Below are 22,345 nucleotides of genomic sequence, written 5' to 3'. Positions count from 1 at the left end.
ATATACTTCGAACACCCGAACATGCCCTCATCCCCGTCATTCGCTGGAGAAAGAAACTGAGATTTCTCTGAAAGAGATCGCGGTGCCTTGTGAGGATCAGGCGATGAGTGGCTAATCTGCCTTTGCCATCCGTACTGTTAGCCAATGTTCAATCGCTGGAAAATAAATGGGACGAACTGAAAGCATGTATATATCCTACCAACGGGACATTAAAAGCTGTAATATCGTGGATGAACGACAACATTAATAACATACATCTAGCGGGTTATACACTCTATCGGCAGGATAGAACAGCAGCCTCTGGTAAGACACAGGGTGGGGCCGATGTATTTTTGTAAACAACAGCTGGTGCAAGATATCTAAGGAAGTCCCTAGGTTTGCTCGCTTGAGGTGGAGTATCTCATGATAAGCTGTAGACCAAACTATCTACCTAGAGAGTTTTCATCTCTATTTTAGCTGTCTACATACCACCACAGACCGATGCTGGCACTAAAAGCTCACTCAATGAGCTGTATACCACCATAAGCAAACAGAAAAACGCTCATCCAGAGGCGACGCTCCTAGTGGCTGGTTAATTTAATGCAAGAAAATACCTCATTTCTATCAGCAAGTTAAATGTGAAACCAGAGTGAAAAAAACTCTAGACCACCTTTACTCCACACACAGAGATGCATACAAAGCTCTCTCTCACCCTCCATTTGGCAAATCTGACCATAATTCTATCCTCCTGATTCCTGCTTACTAGCAAAAATTAAAGCAGGATGCACCAGTGACTCGGTCTATAAAAAAGTGATCAGATGAAGCAGATGCTGAACTACAGGACTGTTTTGCGAGCACAGACTGGAATATGTTCCGGGATTCTTTTGCTGGCATTGAAGAGTACACTACATCAGTCACTGGCTTCATCAATAAGTGCATTGATGACGTCGTCACCACAGTGACTGTACATACATACCCCAACCAGAAGCCATGGATTACATGCAACATTTCCACTGAGCTAAAAGCTAGAGCTGCCGCTTTCAAGGAGTGGGATGATAACCTTGAAACTTATAAGAAATACCGCTATGCCCTCTGACGAACCATCAAACAGGCAAAGCGTCAATACAGAACTAAGATCGAGAGAGCTGCCCAGTGACACGAGCCTACTAGACAAGCTAAATAACTTCTATGCTCGCTTCGAGACAAGTAACACTGAAACATGCATGAGAACATCAGCTGTTCCGGAACGACTGTGTGATCATGCTCTCCGCAGCCGATGTGAGCAAGATCTGTAAACAGGTCAACATTCACAGACGGATTACCAGGACGTGTACTCCGAGCATGCATTGACCAACTGGCAAGTGTCTTCACTGACATTTTCAACCTCTCTCTGTTTGAGTCTGTAATACCAACATGTTTCAAGCAGACCACCATAGTGCCTGTGCCCAAAAACACTAAGGTAACCTGCCTAAATGACTATCGACCCGTCTGTAGCCATGAAATGCTTTGAAAGGCTGGTAAGGGCTCACATCAACACCATTATCCCAGAAACCCTAGACCCACTCCAATTTGCATACCGCCCAACAGATCCACAGATGATGCAATCTCTAGTGCACTCCACACTGCCCTTTCACACCTGGACAAAAGGAACACCTACGTGAGAATGCTATTCATTGACTACATCTCCGCGTTCAACACCAGAGTGCCCTCAAAGTTCATCACTAAGCTAAGGACCCTGGGACTAAATACCTCCCTCTGCAACTGGATCCTGACAGGCTGACCCCAGGTGGTAAGGGTAGGTAACAACACATCCGCCACGCTGATCCTCAACACGGGGGCCCCTCAGGGCATGACTCTAACATCATCATTAAGTTTGCTGATGACACAACAGTGGTAGCCTGATCACCGACAACGATGAGGCAGCCTATAGGGAGGAGGTCAGAGACCTGACTGTGTGGTGCCTGGACAACAACCTCTCCCTCAACGTGATCAAGACAAAAGAGATGATTGTGGACTACAGGAAAAGGACCGAGCACGCCCCCATTCTCATCGACGGGGCTGTAGCGGAGCAGGTTGAGAGCTTCAAGTTCCTTGACGTCCACATCACCAAAACTAACATGGTCCAAGCACACCAAGACAGTCGTGAAGAGGTCACGACAAAACCTATTCCCACTCCGGAGACTGAAAAGATTTGGCATGGGTCCTCAGATTCTCAGAAGTTTTTACAGCTGCACCATCGAGAGCAGATGGTAGTGTGCACGGCCCAGTACATCCCCGGGCCAAGCTTCCTGCCATCCAGGACCTCTATACCAGGCTGCGTCAGAGGTTGGCCCTAAAAATTGTCAAAGACTCCAGCCACCCTAGTCATAGACGGTTCTCTCTGCTACCACTCGGCAAGCGGTACCGGAGCGCCAAGTCTAGGTCCAATAGGCTTCTAAACAGTTTTTACCCCCAAGCCATAAGAGTCCTGAACATCTAATCAAATGGTTACCCTGACTATTTGCATTGTCCCCCCCTTCTACGCTGCTGCTACTCTCTGTTATTATCTTTGCATAGTCACTTTAATAACTCCACCTACATGTACATATTACCTCAATTACCTTGACACCAGTGCCCCGCACATTGACTCTGTACCAGTACCCAATGTATATGGCCCCTCTATTGTTTAATTATTTGTTATTCTTACTTTTTTGCATTTTCTTAAAACTGCATTGTTAGTTAAGGGATTGTAAGTAAGCATTTCACTGTAAGGTCTAGAACTGTTGTATTCGGTGCATGTGACAAATACAATTCGATTTGATTTTGGGAGAAGGTGGAAGGAGATTTTGGCCTTCATTCTGCAAATTGAAACAAGATAGATATGTAGCTTCAGCCAAAGCTGTCAGCAGAGACCAAAGAAGTGACATTCCACTTCCTAATTTTTTCTGTTTCAAATAGTCATGTACTGGTTCATATACAGTCAACGCACTTATGAAACATTTGATCTCAATACAGTTTTATGTTCCCAAAACTAGAATATTATGTTATGTGGACTAGGTTGTGTAGACTTTATCCTTCGTCAAAGTATTTAAAAACCGCGTTGTTTAGGAGTGCAAAGTTGATTGAGTTATTGCACACGTGCATTTCACAGTATGCGTTCCTAACAGAAATATGCAAATGTGTGCTAGAACGGGCCAATAGGACCTCGCTCGCTCGTATTTGGCTCTGCCCTTATGTTCCCATTGGAAACGACAGGCTGTGGTCTATCTTGAATTAGTTATAAAACATCTGTGACCCAACTCTGCAGGAGCGGCGCTGCGCACTTGTTTTACGTCACCAGCGGGTTTTTTTCGCACCAGAAATGTTGTGTTGAAATCGCGCAGAATCTGACGTTGACAGCAAAGATATTGGATAAATTAAAAATGTCCCACTCAGGCCGTTTACCATTGATTCCGTTCTACTTAAGGGGTGGCTCTCTCGAAGGCAGCGGGGACTTGTCTACTAAGTTGACTGTATATGAACCAGTATATGACTATTTGAACCAGAAAAAAATGAGGTAGTGGGATGCGTCACTACTTCGGTCTCTACTGGCAGCTTTGGCTGAAGCTGACATATCTATCTTGTTTCATTTATTTAGAATATCATACTTTTCTGACAATCTCTTTTCTATCTGTTGAATATCTGTTTTTCTAACGCACCCTGCATTTACACGCATGCGCATTTAAAGAGGAAGCTCAACATTGGACATTGCTTCATCAACAGTTGCCCTATTTAGTTTAGGTAGTGGCATAGTACAGCACAAACTAAATTTCGGAAGAAATCACTCGTTACTGTAGCAAGGATTTGAAATACAGTAACGTATGATTGTTGTTGTACATGCAGAATCTACAAAGGCTCTGAAACAAGGTGCAGTGATGAGCTTTTTTAGTTTTGGTCAAAGTGCACAAATCGATATAGTTTTGAATGACGCTGAGACAAGAAAGAAAGCCGAACATAAGACCGAAGATGGGAAAAAGGACCAATATTTTCTGTTTTATGATGGCGATACAGTATCTGGAAAAGTCAACGTAACACTGAAGAATCCAGGGAAAAGACTCGAACATCAAGGCATCAAAATCGAGTTTATTGGGAAAATTGGTAAGTGTGACACCCATCTTTGTGTTGTCACTGCCCAAATAACTAAATAAGCTACACAATTATCCATGGTGCAAAACATTAACACGTCTCTATTAATGATATTGTAATCCTAATTAATTGCCAGGCTGATCAAATGAGCTATTTGTGTCCATTGATTGAACAGTGACGCAACACGTAGCCATGCCATGCTCATTCACTGCACTGCATGGTTAAAGCGTTGTGACCTGTGGTGGGCTGTGTGATATACTGGAAGTGATCAACAGAAGACTCATTGTGCCACAAACTCTCCTACAGTATATTCTACCTGGTAAAAAGTGTGAGAATCATGAGACTAACTTCACCTGTCAGTTACACTTGGTCTGTATCATGTCCTTTATAGTTAGGCCTACATTGTAATAAATGTTATCAGTATCGCACAGACCGGAAAAAGAACTCTCTGGTGGTGTAATGTTTCATGAACTACTCATGGTGTGATTGTGATAACATACAGAACCTCAAGTCTTTTTGTCCACCCGACCTAGAATACCTCACAACCAAATGCCGACCCCATTACCTCCCAAGATAATCATCTTCGGTTATCGTCACAGCTGTGTATATTCCCCCTCAAGCCAAAATCACGACGGCCCTCACTGAACTTTATGCAAACTGGAAACCACATATGTGTCCACTTCCTCGATTCGGTCTTGTGTAGCAACATTTGAATGTTTATTTTTAATTTTTACATTGGCTAAAAGTAGCGACTCGGAGCTAGAAAATCTTATATCATACACTGCAGTTGCGGAACAACGAGAAAGAAATTCTGCTTTGAAAGTTGATAAATTCCACTTTTGAGAAAAAGATCCTTGGATGTTTTGGTACACTTACTGGAAAGCTCTTTGTCTACACCTGTTCAGCATCGTTCACACCCTCTTAAGCTTTAGCCCTACCCATCTCTTTAAGTATTCACATGTGAGGCCATGTGGAAAACACACCCTATATCAAATCAAATTTAAGTGTATTTGTTACATGCACAGGATACAGAAGATGTAAACAGTACAGTGAAGTAGTTACTTGCATGGTAGCAATATCAAAACCAGAAAGTGTCCAGATACAATATTTTTGTCATTATTAGAAGACGCTTACACGACACTTGTCTAAATTGATGGGTCATGTGAAGGAAATGCTATAACCACCCCCCAAGCCACATCTAGCTTAGTGAATGGGTCACTATTCTCTAGACATGTACACATGTTCATGAAATACAATAGATGGCCGTAATCACCCCCAGACACACCTGGTTAATGTGATGGGTCATGTATTAATCCGGCTGAAGTGGAGTCTTTTGTTTAGACATGTAGCTAGCTAAACAATGGACCGGCATAATCCCAACTCCTACTACTACCACCAGTGCAAACATTATCATAGCTGTAGTATGAATCTGCAGGTAGCTAAAGCTAACAAATTAGATTACATTTTAGCTAGCTAACATTAGGCTATAACTAGCAATACAAATGGGTTTCTGATTCAAATAATATTACTACACAGATCATACACGTAACATTAGCTAGTGAGCCAGCTAGCTAACAGTACGCTTTAACTTGCAATGTGAATGACATTCTGACAAAATTAGTTACTTATATCTGAAACTATAGCTAGACTCTTACCCGTATACATGGATGAATGCTTCACGTCAGACTGGAACTATTTAACTCCGTTTTGTTTGTGGCTACATCTTGTTTGGCCAGTGTTGTTTCAAGTCACTCTGGTTCACACTGACCGTGGCGTGTGCAGAAAGTAGCCCATCATTTTTTCCCACTGATCTGTCGATAACGCCTGTTAAATTCAGGGCATCAATGTTGTTGAGAAGTTGCAACTTTTGTAGTTCTCGATGGCTAATGTTATATCTTTCAAAAACGGCGAGGCAGACCAATCCAAACTCATCTCCCGGCATGTCCAGCCCATCCACTATCTCAGCCAATCATGGATAGCGGGAAGGTTTCTGTCTTATTCCTTGGCTAAACCAACTAAACTCAGCAAAAAAAGAAACATCCCTTTTTCAGGACCCTGTCTTTCAAAGATAATTTGTAAAAATCTTCATTGTAAAGGGTTTAAACACTGTTTCCCATGCTTGTTCAATGACCCATAAACAATTAATGAACATGCACCTGTGGAACGGTCGTTAAGACATTAACAGCTTACAATAGGCAATTAAGGTCACAGTTGTGAAAACTTAGGACACAAAAGAGGCCTTTCTACTGACTCTGAAAAACACCAAAAGAAAGATGCCCAGGGTCCCTGCTCATCTGCGTGAACCACGTGTAACAATCCGCTTGAACCACGGACCATGTGTAACAACACCTGCACAGGATCGGTACATCCGAACATCATACCTGTGGAACACAGGACTGGCAAAAGTGCTCTTCACTGACGAGTCGTGGTTTTGTCTCACCAGGGGTGATGGTCGGATTCACGTTTATCGTCGAAGGAATGAGCGTTACACCGAGAACTGTACTCTAGAGCGGGATTGATTTGGTCTGGGGCGGTATGTCACAGCATCATCGGACTGAGCTTTTACTTTTAGATTTGTCTGTATTGTTGTGAATTGTTAGATACTACTAGATAACTTGTTAGATAAGTATTTTGCTACACCCGCAATAACATCTGCTAAATATGTGTTTGTGACTAATAAAATGTACATTTTTACACCCTTGTAAGATGTTGTAATTTTGTTGCATTACCTTGAATCTCTCTATAGTACTTGTAATGCCTTTTAAAGGGATAGATTAGAAAGTAATCTGTAAACTGGTGATACCAACAACCATTTCTCTCTTTTCAGAGCTGTACTACGACAGGGGAAACAACTATGAGTTTGTATCTCTGGTTAAAGACTTGGCCCAACCGGGAGAGCTAACGCAGTCCCGGACCTTCGACTTTGAGTTCACAAATGTGGAGAAACCATACGAGGCCTACACGGGCCAGAATGTCAAATTACGGTAAGCATCTGGCAAGACTAAACAACCCATGCATTAAACATTTTCACAGCACAATAGGACTGTTACATACATTGGCGATTTTAGCATGTAAATCTTGGTAGGGCAAAAAATAATAAAAGTGGGATGCATGCCAGCAAAGCCCCAACACATCACTAAACAATACATTAATTGTGCTATAAGGGTGACAAATGGTGCCTACATACAGCAGTCTCACCATCTTACCACTGCTACACCTGGTCCACAGTGGAGCCTTGTCTGCCAGCGAAACAGTTCATCCAGCCTCATTTACTGCTTTTTAAAAAACATAGCTGATATGGCTGACTTTCCTAAACAAATGTGGTTTCTACTGACAATTGAGATGTACAAACTATAGCATAAGGGGACGACAAGCGGATAAGAGGCAATCCGTAATTTCGATTAAGACAGTAATGAGCGAGCTAGGACAGACATAGTCAATATAGCCATTTGTTTATCACTTTTGAAATGTACAGCGACAGAATCCAGAACATGGGTCGTTCTTAGTGTTCTCCCTGTACACCAAGTCAGAACCGTAGGATAAATAAAGTGGGCATATAAGCTCTTACAATATTCAATGATTACATTTCTCTAAAACAGGTTATAGGCTACATGTGCACCACATGTAGGTGAAATTAAGAGGGGTAAATAGACCAAATTATTAGTCTTACTACACACCATACACTTAGTACTACTCTCTTTGCTACAGAATATATATATCTCCCTAGCATATTACATAATTTATGCAGCAGCATACAATACATTTTTGAACTCCCCTGTTGTGCTGTGCTCACGGGAAGTTGGCGCGGCAGTCCTTTGTGTGCAAATTTTGTCATCAAAGTCAGGAATTCTCTCTTCTTTGGATTTATGGTGCTTTCAAAACAACTGAGAACTCTTGGGGGAGGACAAGGTTGAATCATGATGACATCATTGATCTTCAGGTCGTAACTCTAGAAAGAGACCGGAGTTGGATGACAGCTCAAAATATTTTCCCAGTCGGAGCTCATTTATTCCCGACTTCTCAGTTGTCTTGAACTCACTGAAGTCAAGTTTTCGCAGTTCCGAGTTAAGTTGTTTTGAGCGTGGCACAAATCATGCTTCATTGATAGCATGGCCTAGCTTGAATGTTTATAATTTTAAATTTGGAAAAGAGCCCCTTAATCCCAGATTTGTGACCACACAGCCACTGTCTGATTCCTTCCACACCACTCATTGTTGAATTTGTGATTTCCAACTTGTTGTATAATGTTTATGTCCAATGGCTGATTAGCACTGATACGTTTTATCTATAATTTCTATTCATATGACAAGGATTGAAAAGTATTTGCCAGTAGATTGTTGACTTGATTCATGATAATTTATGCTAGCTTGCTAGCTAAGATTTTGAAAGTATGATGTTGACATGATCAGTCCAATCAAAGCTACGAGTGATTTGACGTATATATATCTGTGGCCAATGACCTTGAGTCTTCTTAGATGGGCACTTCTAATGTAACTCTATGGCAGCACCCAAGGGGCTCGAATTTGAGGTCTACCCTTAGATTTGGTGGTGACGTAGTGTCCCCATGAATGACAGAACACTGAGCCAATCACGGCATAACGCTCCTTATTTTCTGCTGGCTTGCCCCACCACCACAGAAAGCACTGAGCAAGGCTGAAACACCAGCATTTTGGGGCTGCCTTACTCAAGAAAACAAAGAGACCATGTTTGTATGCAGCTTTATTAATTAACTCAATTATATATATTTAAAATTTGTTTGCAAACTGATATGTGACGCGTATTAATGCCAAAATAACATGCAAAATAGGCAAGCCCCCCCCCCCCCCACACACACACACACACTAAAAATGTGATGTTCAAAACAGGGGGGCTGAGTTCCAAATGCGATTTCATTGTTATTTCTGTCGTACAAATTTCCTGTATTACCAAATAATGAGAGAGCAAACCACACACAAGTCAGTCATATTATAAAGTCCATCTTTAATTATATGAGGTTCACCATAGCCCTGTCTTTCAGATCAATTCAGTGTCTATAAATGAATTCTCTGAGAGTGCTTACAAAACAGTTCTTAGTATCATTTATAGCCAAGACACACCCATCTCAACTCACATGACGAATATCAGATCTTAGGAACATTACACAAAGAACCTTTTACTTGAAAGAGGAGTATCCCATAGCTAGATAGCATTAGCTATAAATTATAGTTCAGTTTGGTTTCCTAAAAGAAGTTCATATCCCGTTGTTGGTACAACAGTACCAAAGCATTACCTCATTAAATGGCATATATCAATTGTCAATTCTAGATACTCCTATCTCAAATACACCTCCTCCTGGACAAGCTCACCGAGACAGTGAGCCTCTTAGGTCATATACTAGATCAAGATAAGGGCAACCTCAGAGGGGACATGTAATAGTTAGACACATTCCCATAAGAAGACAAGCCTCCATTCTGTCCTCCTCCCCTCCTGATATTCTTCATAGCATCACATGGTTTAACAGATACATTGACATATGAAGACGAGCCTGACCTCTCCCCTCTCTGGGCCCCTAGTGACTAAGCCCTAGCAGAGAAGGGATAACTGCAAACTGCCAACAGTATTATCCAAAAGAAGACGTCCTAATATACAAATATCTCACAAGCATTATTATGTAAATAAAACATAATAACAACTTAATTATGAATGTTACCGAACTAATTCTGATTCAGCCACGACATTTCTATCGCCTAATAATAGTGCATTCTAGTTGTTGTCTTTGGGAACAGGTAATTGTCAATGGATTGCATGTGATTCTAGGCCATTTCGTTAAATGTAACCATTTAAAGCATCATAAAGCTGATTGTCTGTGGTAAAAATGCCTGGGTCTGAATGGATTCACCCCCAGAGTGCCATTTTAAGAGTTTTGCATTCAACAAAACAGAATTGTTGCCTTGACAAATAGAAACAGAAGTAAGGAAGTAGAAACAGGATTAATAGAGACAGACTAGACTAGAGCCTAGTCTAGAGAGTTGCCACTTTCCATGTATCCAGTACAGTGCATATCTACAGTCTCTTAACTGCTGTACATACATCAAATATGTTCACTCTAGAGAAGCATTTGTCTTTTAAGTGAAGTGCATATTTTTTATTTATTTGTCAGGGACCATGTACCATGGTCAATCCATTGCATCAGATTTAATTAGATGGCTCATTTTCATCTTTATTCCCTGGGCAGAAAACAATCAACATCAATACAATGCTACAATATAACACACTATTAAAATATCTATATGGAAAAAAATATACATTGCCTTCAGAAAGTATTCAAACCCCTTGACTGAATCTACAATTTCTTGTTGCAGCCTGGATTTAGTGTATTGATACACCATCCAAAGCCTAATAATAACTTCACAATGCTCAAAGGGATATTCAGCGTCTGCTTTTTTATTTTTTACACGTTTATCAATCGGTGACCTTCTTTGCGAGGCATTGAAAAACCTCCTAGGTTTTTGTAGTTGAATCTGTACTTGATATTCACTACTCTATTGAGGGACCTTACAGATAATTGTATTGTGTGGGGTACAGGGCTGTGTTTGTCATTCAAAAAATCATGTTAACCATTATCCTTGAACATGGAATGAGTCCATGCAATTTATTTTTCGATATGTTAAGCACATTTTTACTCCGGAACTTATTTAGGCTTGCCATGACAAACGGGTTGAATACTTATTGACTCAAGACATTTCAGCTTTCACTTCTTAAAATTAATTTCTAAAAAATGTCCAAACAAAATTCCACATTGACATTATTTAGTATTGTGTGTAGATCAGTGACACGATCTCAAATGAATCAATTTTAAATCCTGGCTGTAACAACAACATTTGGAAAAAGTCAAGTGGTGTGAATACACCTCCCTGTAGGCTGTCTCGTCATTGTTGGTAATCAGGCCTACCACTTGTCATCTGCAAGCTTGATGATTGAGTTCAAGGCTTGCGTGACCACTCAGTTCTTTATTTATTTCACCTTTATTTAACCAGGTAGGCCAGTTGAGAACAGGTTCTCATTTGCAACTGCGACCTGGCCAAAATAAAGCATAGCAGTGTGAACAGACAACAACATAGAGTTACACATGGAGTAAACAATTAACAAGTCAATAACACAGTAGAAAAAAAAGAGAGTCTATATATATTGTGTGCAAAAGGCATGAGTAATTACAATTTTGCAGATTAACACTGGAGTGATAAATGATCAGATGGTCATGTACAGGTAGAGATATTGGTGTGCAAAAGAGCAGAAAAGTAAATAAATAAAAACAGTATGGGGAAGCGGTAGGTAAAATTGAGTGGGCTATTTACCGATAGACTATGTACAGCTGCAGCGATCGGTTAGCTGCTCAGATAGCAGATGTTTGAAGTTGGTGAGGGAGATAAAAGTCTCCAACTTCAGCGATTTTTGCAATTCATTCCAGTCACAGGCAGCAGAGAACTGGAAGGAAAGGTGGCCAAATGAAGTGTTGGCTTTAGGGATGATCAGTGAGATGCACGTGCTACGGGTGGGTGTTGCCATCGTGACCAGTCAACTGAGATAAGGCGGAGCTTTACCTAGCATGGACTTGTAGATGACCTGGAGCCAGTGGGTCTGGCGACGAATATGTAGCGAGGGCCAGCCGACTAGAGCATACAGGTCGCAGTGGTGGGTGGTATAAGGTGCTTTAGTAACAAAACGGATGGCACTGTGATAAACTGCATCCAGTTTGCTGAGTAGAGTATTGGAAGCCATTTTGTAGATGACATCGCCGAAGTCGAGGATCGGTAGGATAGTCAGTTTTACTAGGGTAAGTTTGGCGGCGTGAGTGAAGGAGGCTTTGTTGCGGAATAGAAAGCCGACTCTAGATTTGATTTTAGATTGGAGATGTTTGATATGAGTCTGGAAGGAGAGTTTACAGTCTAGCCAGACACCTAGGTACTTATAGATGTCCACATATTCTAGGTCGGAACCATCCAGGGTGGTGATGCTTGTCGGGCGTGCGGGTGCAGGCAGCGAACGGTTGAAAAGCATGCATTTGGTTTTACTAGCGTTTAAGAGCAGTTGGAGGCCACGGAAGGAGTGTTGTATGGCATTGAAGCTCGTTTGGAGGTTAGATAGCACAGTGTCCAAGGACGGGCCGGAAGTATACAGAATGGTGTCGTCTGCGTAGAGGTGGATCAGGGAATCGTTGATATATACAGAGAAAAGAGTCGGCCCAGTAATGGGTGAATAGGGAGTACAGGAGGGGGCTGAGCAACCACCCTTGTGGGGCCCCTGTGTTGAGGATCAGCGGGATGGTTTTGTTTCCTATCTACACCCCTGGGGGCGACCCGTCAGGATATCCAGGACCGAGTTGTACGGGAAGGGGTACAGACCCAGGGTCCCGAGCTTAATGATGAGCTTGGAGGGTACTATGGTTTTGAGGACTGAGCTATAGTCAATGAACAGCATTCTTACATAGGAATTCCTCTTGTCCAGATGGGATAGGGCAGTGTGCAGTGTGATTGCATCGTCTGTAGATCTATTGGGGTGGCATGCAAATTGAAGTGGGTCTAGGGTGTCCGGTAAGGTAGAGGGCATATGATCCTTAACTAGCCTCTCAAAGCACTTCATGGTGACAGAAATGAGTGCAACATGGCGATAGTCATTTAGTTCAGTTACCTTTGGGTACAGGAACAATTGTGGACATATTGAAGCAAGTGGGGACCGCAGACTGGGATAGGGAGAGATTGAATATGTCCGTAAACACTCCAGCCAGCTGATCTGCGCATGCTCTGAGGATGTGGCTAGGGATGCCGTCTGGGCTGGCAGCCTTACGAGGGTTAACACGCTTAAATGTCTACTCGGCCACAGAGAATGAGAGCCAGTCCTTGGGAGCAGGCCGCATCTGTGGCACTGAGTTATTCTCAAATGTACAATGTGCAGGGATACTTCAGTATTTGAGGTAGATATGTAGGTGGGGATTAGGAAAAAGTGACTGATGGCAGAATAAATAAGTGTGAACAGGGCTGAAAAGTGACTGGCAGCAGGAATATATACATACCTATGGTAATATACTAGTGTAAACAGAAGTAATAGTGACCGTAGCAGGATAATTAAATGGGTACAAATGGTGTTTGCAATGAATGAACAGCAGCATAGTGGTAGTAATAAATCAAATCATTTTAGCAGCAGGGTAGTTGTGAGGGGGAGCAGTAGTTGTTAGCTATGTAACAGTCTTATGGCCATGGGATGAAAGCTGTTTTAAAGGGATCCTTCGGGATTCAATGACTTCCAGTCACTGAGCTTATGCTAATTAGCATTGGCTCGTGAAGCCATGTATTATTACCCAATAGATTAGTTGATAGTCTGACTCTTTTTTTTTTCTTTCTTGTTTAAAAATATTGCAGCTACTTTCTGCGGGTAACTGTAAGCCGGAGACTGAATGACATCAGTAAAGAAATGGACATTGTTGTGCACACGCTCAGTATGTTCCCAGAACTCAGCTCGTCTATCAAGATGGAAGTGGGAATCGAAGACTGCCTGCATATCGAGTTTGAGTACAACAAGTCTAAGTATGACTCTCTTACCATGGTTTATCATATACATTGATTGGAAGGCTTGCAATATTCCTGTTTTTGAATGGCGGGCGAGATAGCAGAGCTTTAGTGAAACCTCAGTCTCCCTGGTTGATCTTCCCTAAACTCCCATAATAAGAAATCATATGATTTGTGAGGGAAAAACCACCTGAACATAATAGAACATTTTGAAGTAGCTTTTGTCGCAATTCTATAATAACACTGACCGGTTTGAGGGGAGTGAAACAATGTCTAGTTATTATCTAGTTATTATGACCACTTCTTTCAGCACTGTTTATTAGCGTTTGATTGAAGTGACTAGTTAAACAAAACCAGTTTGGGTTTCAGTCTGTCCTTGTCCATAGACCGTACAACTGTCATTTTAATGCAGGTACCACCTAAAAGATGTCATCGTGGGGAAGATTTACTTCCTGTTGGTACGGATCAAGATCAGACACATGGAGATTAATATCATCAAGCGAGAGACGACTGGCACGGGCACAAACGTGTACCATGAGAACGACACCATAGCCAAGTACGAGATTATGGATGGAGCACCAGTGAGAGGTCAGTGGCATTGACAACCAGTGGAGGCTGGTAGAAGGGAAAATCGGAGGACGGGCTCATTGTAATGGCTGGAATGTAACTATGTTTTGATAATTTTCCATTCACTTCATTCCAGCCATTACAATGACCCCCGTCCTCTGATTTCCCCTTCTACCAACCTACACAGTTGACAAGGCTGGATTTACACACTGGGCATGGGATGTGGACAGAAAGCGTCTAAACAACGTTTTTGGATTTTACAGTGAACTATCACTTTAATAATATGGGTTTTGTCTCTTTCAGGGGAGTCCATCCCTATTCGACTTTTTCTGGCTGGCTATGAGATCACTCCTACGATGAGGGACATCAACAAGAAGTACTCTGTGCGGTACTACCTCAATCTGGTGCTCATAGACGAGGAGGAGAGGCGTTACTTCAAACAGCAGGTACATGCAGACACACGGTAGAGACAGTACAAACACTAGATCTGTGGTAGAGACAGAATGGAAGATTGGTAGGTGTTGGTTCATAATGCTCTACACGGTTGTTCTATTTGGTCTGATTGGTGTCTAATTTGTGGTACATCTCAATAGTCAAGGTCGGCACATTGCTCATTTCAACTCTGTGCATGGGTGCTGTGTAAGAGTAAGGCTGTAACAATACATTGATTTTGTATAATGGATGTAACGAAAGGAAACCAAATAGAGGTCCTATCATACCTGTATCACACCATGCTGCAGCGTAACATGAGGTGTACACCACTATATATTAGTTGGTTGTGTGTTACCTGGGATGTGTTGATTAGCGCAACAGAAAAGTAATATTGAACATTCTTACTGGACAAGTTCAGGTAGTCTCTCCCTGTTTCCTTCTGTTTTTGTCAATTTTGTGCCTCATTAACACTACCCTGTTTTGTTGCCTTGTTCTAGGAGATCACTCTGTGGAGGAGGGGGGACGTAGTGAGGAAGAGCATGTCCCTCCAAGCGGCCATCGCCTCACAGCGCTTCGAGTGCTCGTCCAGTGACGAGAAAGCCCTAGCTCATGCCCAGGATAAGGAACAGTAGCTAAGCCCCAGAATAGCCTACAATCCATCGCTTCGAAAAGGTGTGTGTGAGCACTATGTGTACATGTCTGTGAATCTACGACTGTGAGAAAGAATACATGTGTGTGTGCTCGTCAGGTCATCTATGACAGAGTATGTGTGATGTCCAAAATTATGTGAACAGCAGCCATTTTAGGCATAACCTCGCCCCTTTCAACTTTGCCATTTCATCAACAACACTGATGATGTTACTTTCTCCAACAACTGCAGCTGAAAAGATGTCACTATAATTCAATGTTTGAAGAAATAAGGCGTTCTCATGGTATGGTTTATGAACTTTTAGCCAGGTTTTTCTGCTGTACTGATTATTGTAATGTCTTTTTTCTGTCCTTTTGAATTAGTGATGTTTCTTAAACCAAACCAAACAGCTGCTGTTGAGAAACCTTTTTAGGCATCTCTTAATGAGTAAGTGTCTTTGGCAGTTGGACTCAATGGACATGCAAGTCCTCTTAAGGCCTGGTTACACCTTGCATTAACATGTGGGCGTCATCCAATCAAGATGATCAGATCACTATCTGATCAAGGTTTGTGGTGTACACACATGGTATTAAAATTGGTCTCTTATCCGTCCACTGTATGTGTCCAGTGTCCGCATGTTAGCGCAAGGTATAAACGTGACTTTAAAATCAGAAATCGAAATGTCATGCAACTTTAGATGCACACCAGCTTAGGGAAAATGACATTTGAATTGTCAAACAAATTATTTGTATAAAACATTGCATTCCATTCTATCATCAAAAATAACATTACATTCCAAACTTTGTCATTATCAGTAGATGCAAGCATGTATATTTGTTCATGTATTTGATATTTTATCAGCATTATACATGTTCTGGGTTTGTCTAGGTGACTTATGTCCATTAACAATGGGCGAGTTAGTTTTGCATGGCCCAGTGTGGTACACTAATGGTTTCTCTGAACTGATGGCTTCTACGGTTGCGTTAGGATAGTTAGTAGTAGGTTAGGATAATTAACGTTACAGGTTAGCGGCAGGTAGCCTAGTGGCTAAGAATGTTGGCACTGGAACTGAAAGGTTGGTGGTTTGAATCCCCGAGCGACTAGGTGAAACATCTGCCGACGTGCCCTTGAGCAAGGCACTTAACTCTAATTGCTCCTGTAAGTGCCTCTGGATAAGAGCGTCTGCTAAATTACTAAAATGTGAAATGTTAGGACAGTTAGGTTAAGGTTAGGCTGAGCAAAAATGCACTACTCCATCTAACCATAGAAACCATCAGTATCACCACACCGGTTCCCCTGGTAGGCAGGGTTTTCTCATTTTAGACCATTCCATTGGTCCTGATGAAATCACTACCCACCCAAAACAAACTCCCCCCACTGCTACTGCTGTTAATACAAGTGTGGCAGATTTTGGTGTAACCTTTCCAACTTATGAACTGAATATATGATCAATTTAATACCTTTTTTTATTTGAACAAGATCCACAGTTTTCTGTCTGTAATTGGTTTGAAAAGTACCTAGAAAACATTACCAACACCGGTTACATTTTTTCCTTATGGTTAATTGCCAAATGGTTCTAGTTCAATTCTAGAAGCTTATTCACAGCTTATTTTTCTTGTCATCTCCAACCATTTTACACCAGGTACATGACTTCCGGTGTAAATGCACTGAAGTCCTCATAACGTGTGTCATATTGACTGGAAATAATATGAAGAAACAAAGAATATGTTAGTCTTTTGGAATGGTGTTTTGTATTCTGCTCTAACTAGACTTCAGGCTAGATTCAATCAGATTCACGCTAGCCGACTCCCTCATAGCTGTTGTTTTTAAGGTGTCAGAGGTAGAACTGGGTTAGAGCTGTCAAATCCACAAGGGTCTCCCAGGATTATACCCATCGTGGACATTGCCATTGGCTGCACATACTCGCATTAGTATAAATCCCATGCAGCCGTACATTCTCATTCTGAACTTCTAGCGTGAGTAGGGTGGGTGTGGTTTCGTGACGATGAACACCCGAGCAGTTGGTCACCAACTGACATATTGCTTAAATAAAAACAAAGATCTGCCTTGTGTGTACTGGTTAACGGTGAAGTGAGGTAATCTAGGCCTTCGTGAATGTTACAGCCCTTTTTGGGCACCTGATAAATGGACTGAAACTGTATTGTCCATAGACATGTGGGTTCATTAAATCCTATGGGCTGGGCTACAGTGTCTTTACAAGTCTCATGTAATATAATTATTACTGCTGTTTCTCAATGCGGGATTTATTTGTAGCTAGACTTACTTGATAGTCTCCCTGAGTCTGAAGGTTAACACTATGGATGGGTCCCAAGTGGCACGCTATTCCCTATGTATTGCACTATTGACCAGGGCCCATTGGACAGTTACCTATATAGAGAGGCATTTGGGACACCCATATGACTCTGTAAACACGTTTTAAAGGGGCACTTCTCTACTTTTTATCAGCATACTGTGTTCTGGTTAAAAAGTGGTGAAGTGTTCCTTTAACCTTCCATGACCTGGCTTGTCGCGTTTGGTGTAAAACGCCCATCAGAGGATATTGCAAAGTATCACTGTGTGTCATTTGAGAGATGAACACTTTGCTTTGCAATAGGTTTGATTTCCGAATATGCTTTATCAATGCTAAACAAAGGTTCTTAAACATATTAGAGAATGGTGGATTTCATTCAAAATTACTCAAGACATGTACATAGATAAAACAAATATATTAACAAAGTCATCTTACCAATCTTTTTTAAAGCTACAATCTGCAATTGGAAAACTACAAAATCCATCCTGCCACTTATTTTGGTATACAGCCAAGGAATGGGAAAATATAACCCCACTTGAATGCATAGACAGTGCTCCAGATGCAAGGACTGACAGTTTTGAAGCTATAAATTGTTGGCTTACAATGCCATTGTTTACAAACAATTGAATACAACAAGTGCATAGGTTGTATTCTTCAAGAATCAATGCCTTCAGAAAGTGTTCACACCCCTTGACTTTCTCTGCATTTTGTTGTTACAGCCTGATTTTTAAATTGATTAAATTGAAATGTTTTGGTCACTGGCCTGCACACAATACCCCTTTAATGTCAAAGTGGAATTATGTTTTTGGAAAAATGTACAAATTTAAATGAAAATCTGAAATGTCTTGAGCCTGAGTATTCAACCCCTTTGTTATGGCAAGCCTAAATAAGTTCCTGGAGGAAACATTTGCTTAACAAGTCACAATATGTTGCATGGACTCACTCACTCACTGTGTGCAATAATAAACAGTCATTCAAAAATGTGAATATCTCATCTCTATACCCCACACATACAATTATCTGTAAGACCTCTCAGTCGAGCAGTGAATTAAAACATTTTAAAAGCAGACATTGCATATCACTTTGAGTATGGTGAAGTTATTAATTACACTTTGGATGGTGTATCAATAGACTCAGTCACTATAAAGATACAGGTGTCCTTCCTAACTCAGTTGACGGAGAGGAATGAAACCGCTCAGGAAGTTCACCTTGAGGCCAATGGTGACTTTAAAACAGAGTTTAATGGCTGTGATAGGAGGATGGGTGAACTATTGTAGTTACTCCACAAAACTAACTTAATTGACCTGTACAGAATAAGAATATTCCAAAACATGCGTCTTGTTTGCAACAAGGCACTAAAGTAATACTGAAAAAATGGGGCAAAGCAATTCACTTTTTGTACTGAATACAAAGTTTAATGTTTGGGGCAAATCCAATACAACACATTACTGAGTACCACTCAATATTTTCAAGCTTGGTGGTGGATGCATCATGTTATCGTTAAGGACTGGGGAGTTTTTCAGGATAAAAAAAAAACGGAATGGAGTTAAGCCCAGCAAAATACTAGAGGGTAACCTGGTTCAGTCTGCTTTCCACCAGATACTGGGACATTAATTCACCTTTCACCAGGAGAATAACTTAAAACACAAGGCCAAATCTACACGAGTTGCTTACCAAGAAGACCGTGAATGTTCCTGAGTGGCCGAGTTACAGTTTTGACAAAATCGTCTTGAAAATCTATGGCAAGACTTCAAAATGAGGGGGCAGGGTAGCCTAGTGGTTAGAGCGTTGGACTAGTAATCGAAAGGTTGCAAGATCGAATCCTCGAGCTGACAAGGTACAAATCTGTCATTCTGCCCCTGAACAGGCAGTTAACCCACTGTTCCTAGGCAGTCATTGAAAATAAGAATTTGTTCTTAATTGACTTGCCTAGTAAAATAAAAAATAAAAAATGGCTGTCTAGCAATGATCAACAACGAACTTGACAGAGCTTGAGGAATGAAAAAAATTATAAATGTGCAAATTTTGTACTATCCAGATGTGCAAATCTCTTAGACTTACCCAGAAAGACTCACAGCTGTAATCGCTGCGATTCTAATATGTATTGACTCTGGTGTGTGAATTCTTGAGTAAATTAAATATTTCTGTATTTAATTTTCAATAAATTTGCAGAAATTTCAAAACATATATTTTCACTTTGCCATTATGGGGTATTGTGTGTAGATGGGTGAGAAGAAAATAGGTTTAACCCATTTTGAATTCCGGCTGTAACACAAACGTAAGTCAAGGGCTATGAATACTTTCTGAAGGGACTGTATGTATATTCCTAGCTTGTTTAGAATACATTAACGCCCTATATAGTAAGTGGTTAAAAAAATACTATATTTCAATATTATCCACAACCAATATGACAGAGCTTGAAGAATTTTTAAAAAGAATTATGGCCAATTGTTGCACAACCCAGGTGTGGAAAGCTCTTAGAGAAAGACTCACAGCTGTAATCACTGCCAAAGGTGGTTCTTGCTGTATCTTATCAAGCTATAGTAGTTTATTTTTATTTTTACAAGTGTTAGAATTTTTCTTCCACTTTGACATTAGAGTATTTAGTATAGATTTAAAAAATGACAATTAAATCCATTTTAATTCCACTTTGTAACACAAAGAAAATTGTGAATACTTTCTGAAGGCACTGAATAATTCTTTAAAAGATAAACATTGGATGTAGCTTTCAGTGTATTTACAGAAATGTAGGTATATGTTAACCTAAAATAAATGTAATGTATCTTTCATAGCAAGCTATAAGGTACTAGCCCATTTGTGAAAGGGAATGTTAGTATACAAACAAACGCTGTAGGCTAAATGGCATACAGGATACAAGTACACAAAGTTAACTTTTCCCTTTTAATAGTTGTATTTTGTGTTTCTGTATTTGAAAATAGTTTAAACTCTTATTTCTCTGATTTAAAAGAGAGCCTAAAATGGTCATGTTTTTATGAAATGCCTGGCTTGCTCCTCTCATGATGTGAAGCACAAACATGATCACTAGGGGGCAAGCTTGCATGCACTCCTGGTTAGATATACCTTACTCCCATCTTTCTGTAATGTCTTTCAACCCATTCAAACACAGAGGATGCAAGTAGTCTCGGTTGCTCCCTCTCATCTCCTTCATCTGTAATGATGAAAGATGGTGAAAGCAGATTTAGGTGAAAGCTAATTCCTGAAAGGCATCCACAATATTTCCACCTATCCTGTGACTCCAAATGAGTGTAAAGGAGATAAGGAAAGGAAGCCACTGTCGACTATTAAGATGCACCCTAAAGTACATGCATTACACTGTAAGTGAGCCTCCTTAGTACTGACAGAGGCTGGTTGCTAGAGGAGATGGATAGTTTATCCTAAAAGGTTGCTGATAGAACACTAGTCAGTCAGTGGCAGCATTCTAACTCCTCCACGCTAAGGCTATTGGTATTGATTGAGCAGCAAATGCTGCTGACTGATGTATTTTCTTATCAGTTGAGGAATGAAGTCATGGGGAAAAAGTGTGCTGTGTTCTTCGGTATTGATTATTTTCAGGTAAAGCCCACTTATCCACTGGGCCTGTTGAGCTACACACTATTAGACTACGTTGCACCCCAGAAACTTGAACGGCAGCCACATTGACACATTCTTAACATTGGAAACTAACAGTGGAAGTGTATGGTCTTCCCTGTATTTGATTTCACATTAGGGTTCTCCCTATTCAATCAAAACTGCTATCCAGGTGTTGCTGGTAATGTACACAGAAAGGATTTGCTCTACTAGAAAGGCCCAAAAAAGGCCCATAGGCCAACAATTTCTATTAGTTTAATCATGATGTCCTTTACGTATGTGACCTTGCATTACCTATTGGGGTCACATTAAGGGTAATGCATTTCTAGATTGTAAAGCTCCTTGGGTTTTATGGTTTGTTTGATTTTTACATTATGCAGCTGACACATTTTAGAGGAACTGTGGCTCCCTCGTCGCGCAACCACGGCAACCACCTCTAGTGCAAAGCTCAGCTGTGCCGAGCCGGGTTTCCATGGTAACGGGGGCCTCTGTCGGAAGTGTGTTTTTTGTGTGTGTTTTTTTACTGTTGTAGGGGGGGTGTGGCTTATAATGGAGAGTTGATTCCAGAAATACATTCTTACAACATGAGGACCATGAATCAAATATCATCGAAGAACAGAAGGTGTGTGAGCTGAATCCTGGACAATGAATATAGAACCATCCTATCACATCAATAATGCAACAGCTGGATATTTCATAATGACATAAAACACTATCCACTCCACAGTTAGTCCTGTAAAATCCTAATTTTACCAAAGATTGCTAATATATTGACAGTAATAGACATTTTCTCACACAAAATAGACTTTATCTTGCCCCTCAAACTGATTAATGGAAAAATAACACAATTTAAACGTGTAATGAGTCTGTCTGATGTCGTGCCTCACCCCTTTCTACCGCAGCAGGTGGGCACAGCTCCTCTTGAGTGATGTCATTTCTTCCATTGAGCTTGGCAGAGTTCCCACTCTCTCTTACACTCAGTTCTACATGGTTCCAACCACTCACACCCTTTTGCGCCTTCTTCTTTGCTCTCTCTCTCTCTCCCCCCTCTCACGGTTCCTTTATCGCACTCATTTACACTCGCAAATCCTCTCTCTTCACACAACGGTTGTTGAAGGTTAAATTAGTATCACACTCGCAAATCCGCTCCCTTCACACAACGGTTGTCGAAGGTTAAATTAGTACCACTCACGC

General features: G+C 41.0%; 2 protein-coding genes across 2 annotated transcripts in view; both read left to right on the top strand.

Moving 5' to 3' along the window:
* The first annotated feature begins 3,383 nt into the window (after positions 1-3,383).
* Positions 3,384-18,550, top strand: LOC115105419 (vacuolar protein sorting-associated protein 26B-like). The gene is made up of 6 exons (XM_029627453.2): positions 3,384-4,095; positions 6,911-7,067; positions 13,479-13,643; positions 14,038-14,213; positions 14,496-14,638; positions 15,122-18,550. The coding sequence occupies exons 1-6, from the start codon at positions 3,819-3,821 to the stop codon at positions 15,254-15,256; spliced, it is 1,053 nt and encodes a 350-aa protein (XP_029483313.1). The 5' UTR covers positions 3,384-3,818; the 3' UTR covers positions 15,257-18,550.
* The window catches only part of LOC115105418 (fasciculation and elongation protein zeta 1 (zygin I)), a 40,034-nt gene continuing 32,901 nt past the window's right edge, over positions 15,213-22,345 (top strand). The window contains exon 1 of the mRNA XM_065007288.1: positions 15,213-15,296. The gene's annotated coding sequence lies outside the window, so the exon portion shown is untranslated. The remainder of the gene's footprint in view (positions 15,297-22,345) is intronic.

This window comes from Oncorhynchus nerka, linkage group LG22, assembly GCF_034236695.1.
Source record: "Oncorhynchus nerka isolate Pitt River linkage group LG22, Oner_Uvic_2.0, whole genome shotgun sequence".
In the NCBI taxonomy this organism is placed as follows: Eukaryota; Metazoa; Chordata; class Actinopteri; order Salmoniformes; family Salmonidae; genus Oncorhynchus; species Oncorhynchus nerka.
Note: the sequence above shows the minus strand (reverse complement) of the source record. Positions and strands in the feature narration are given on the sequence as shown.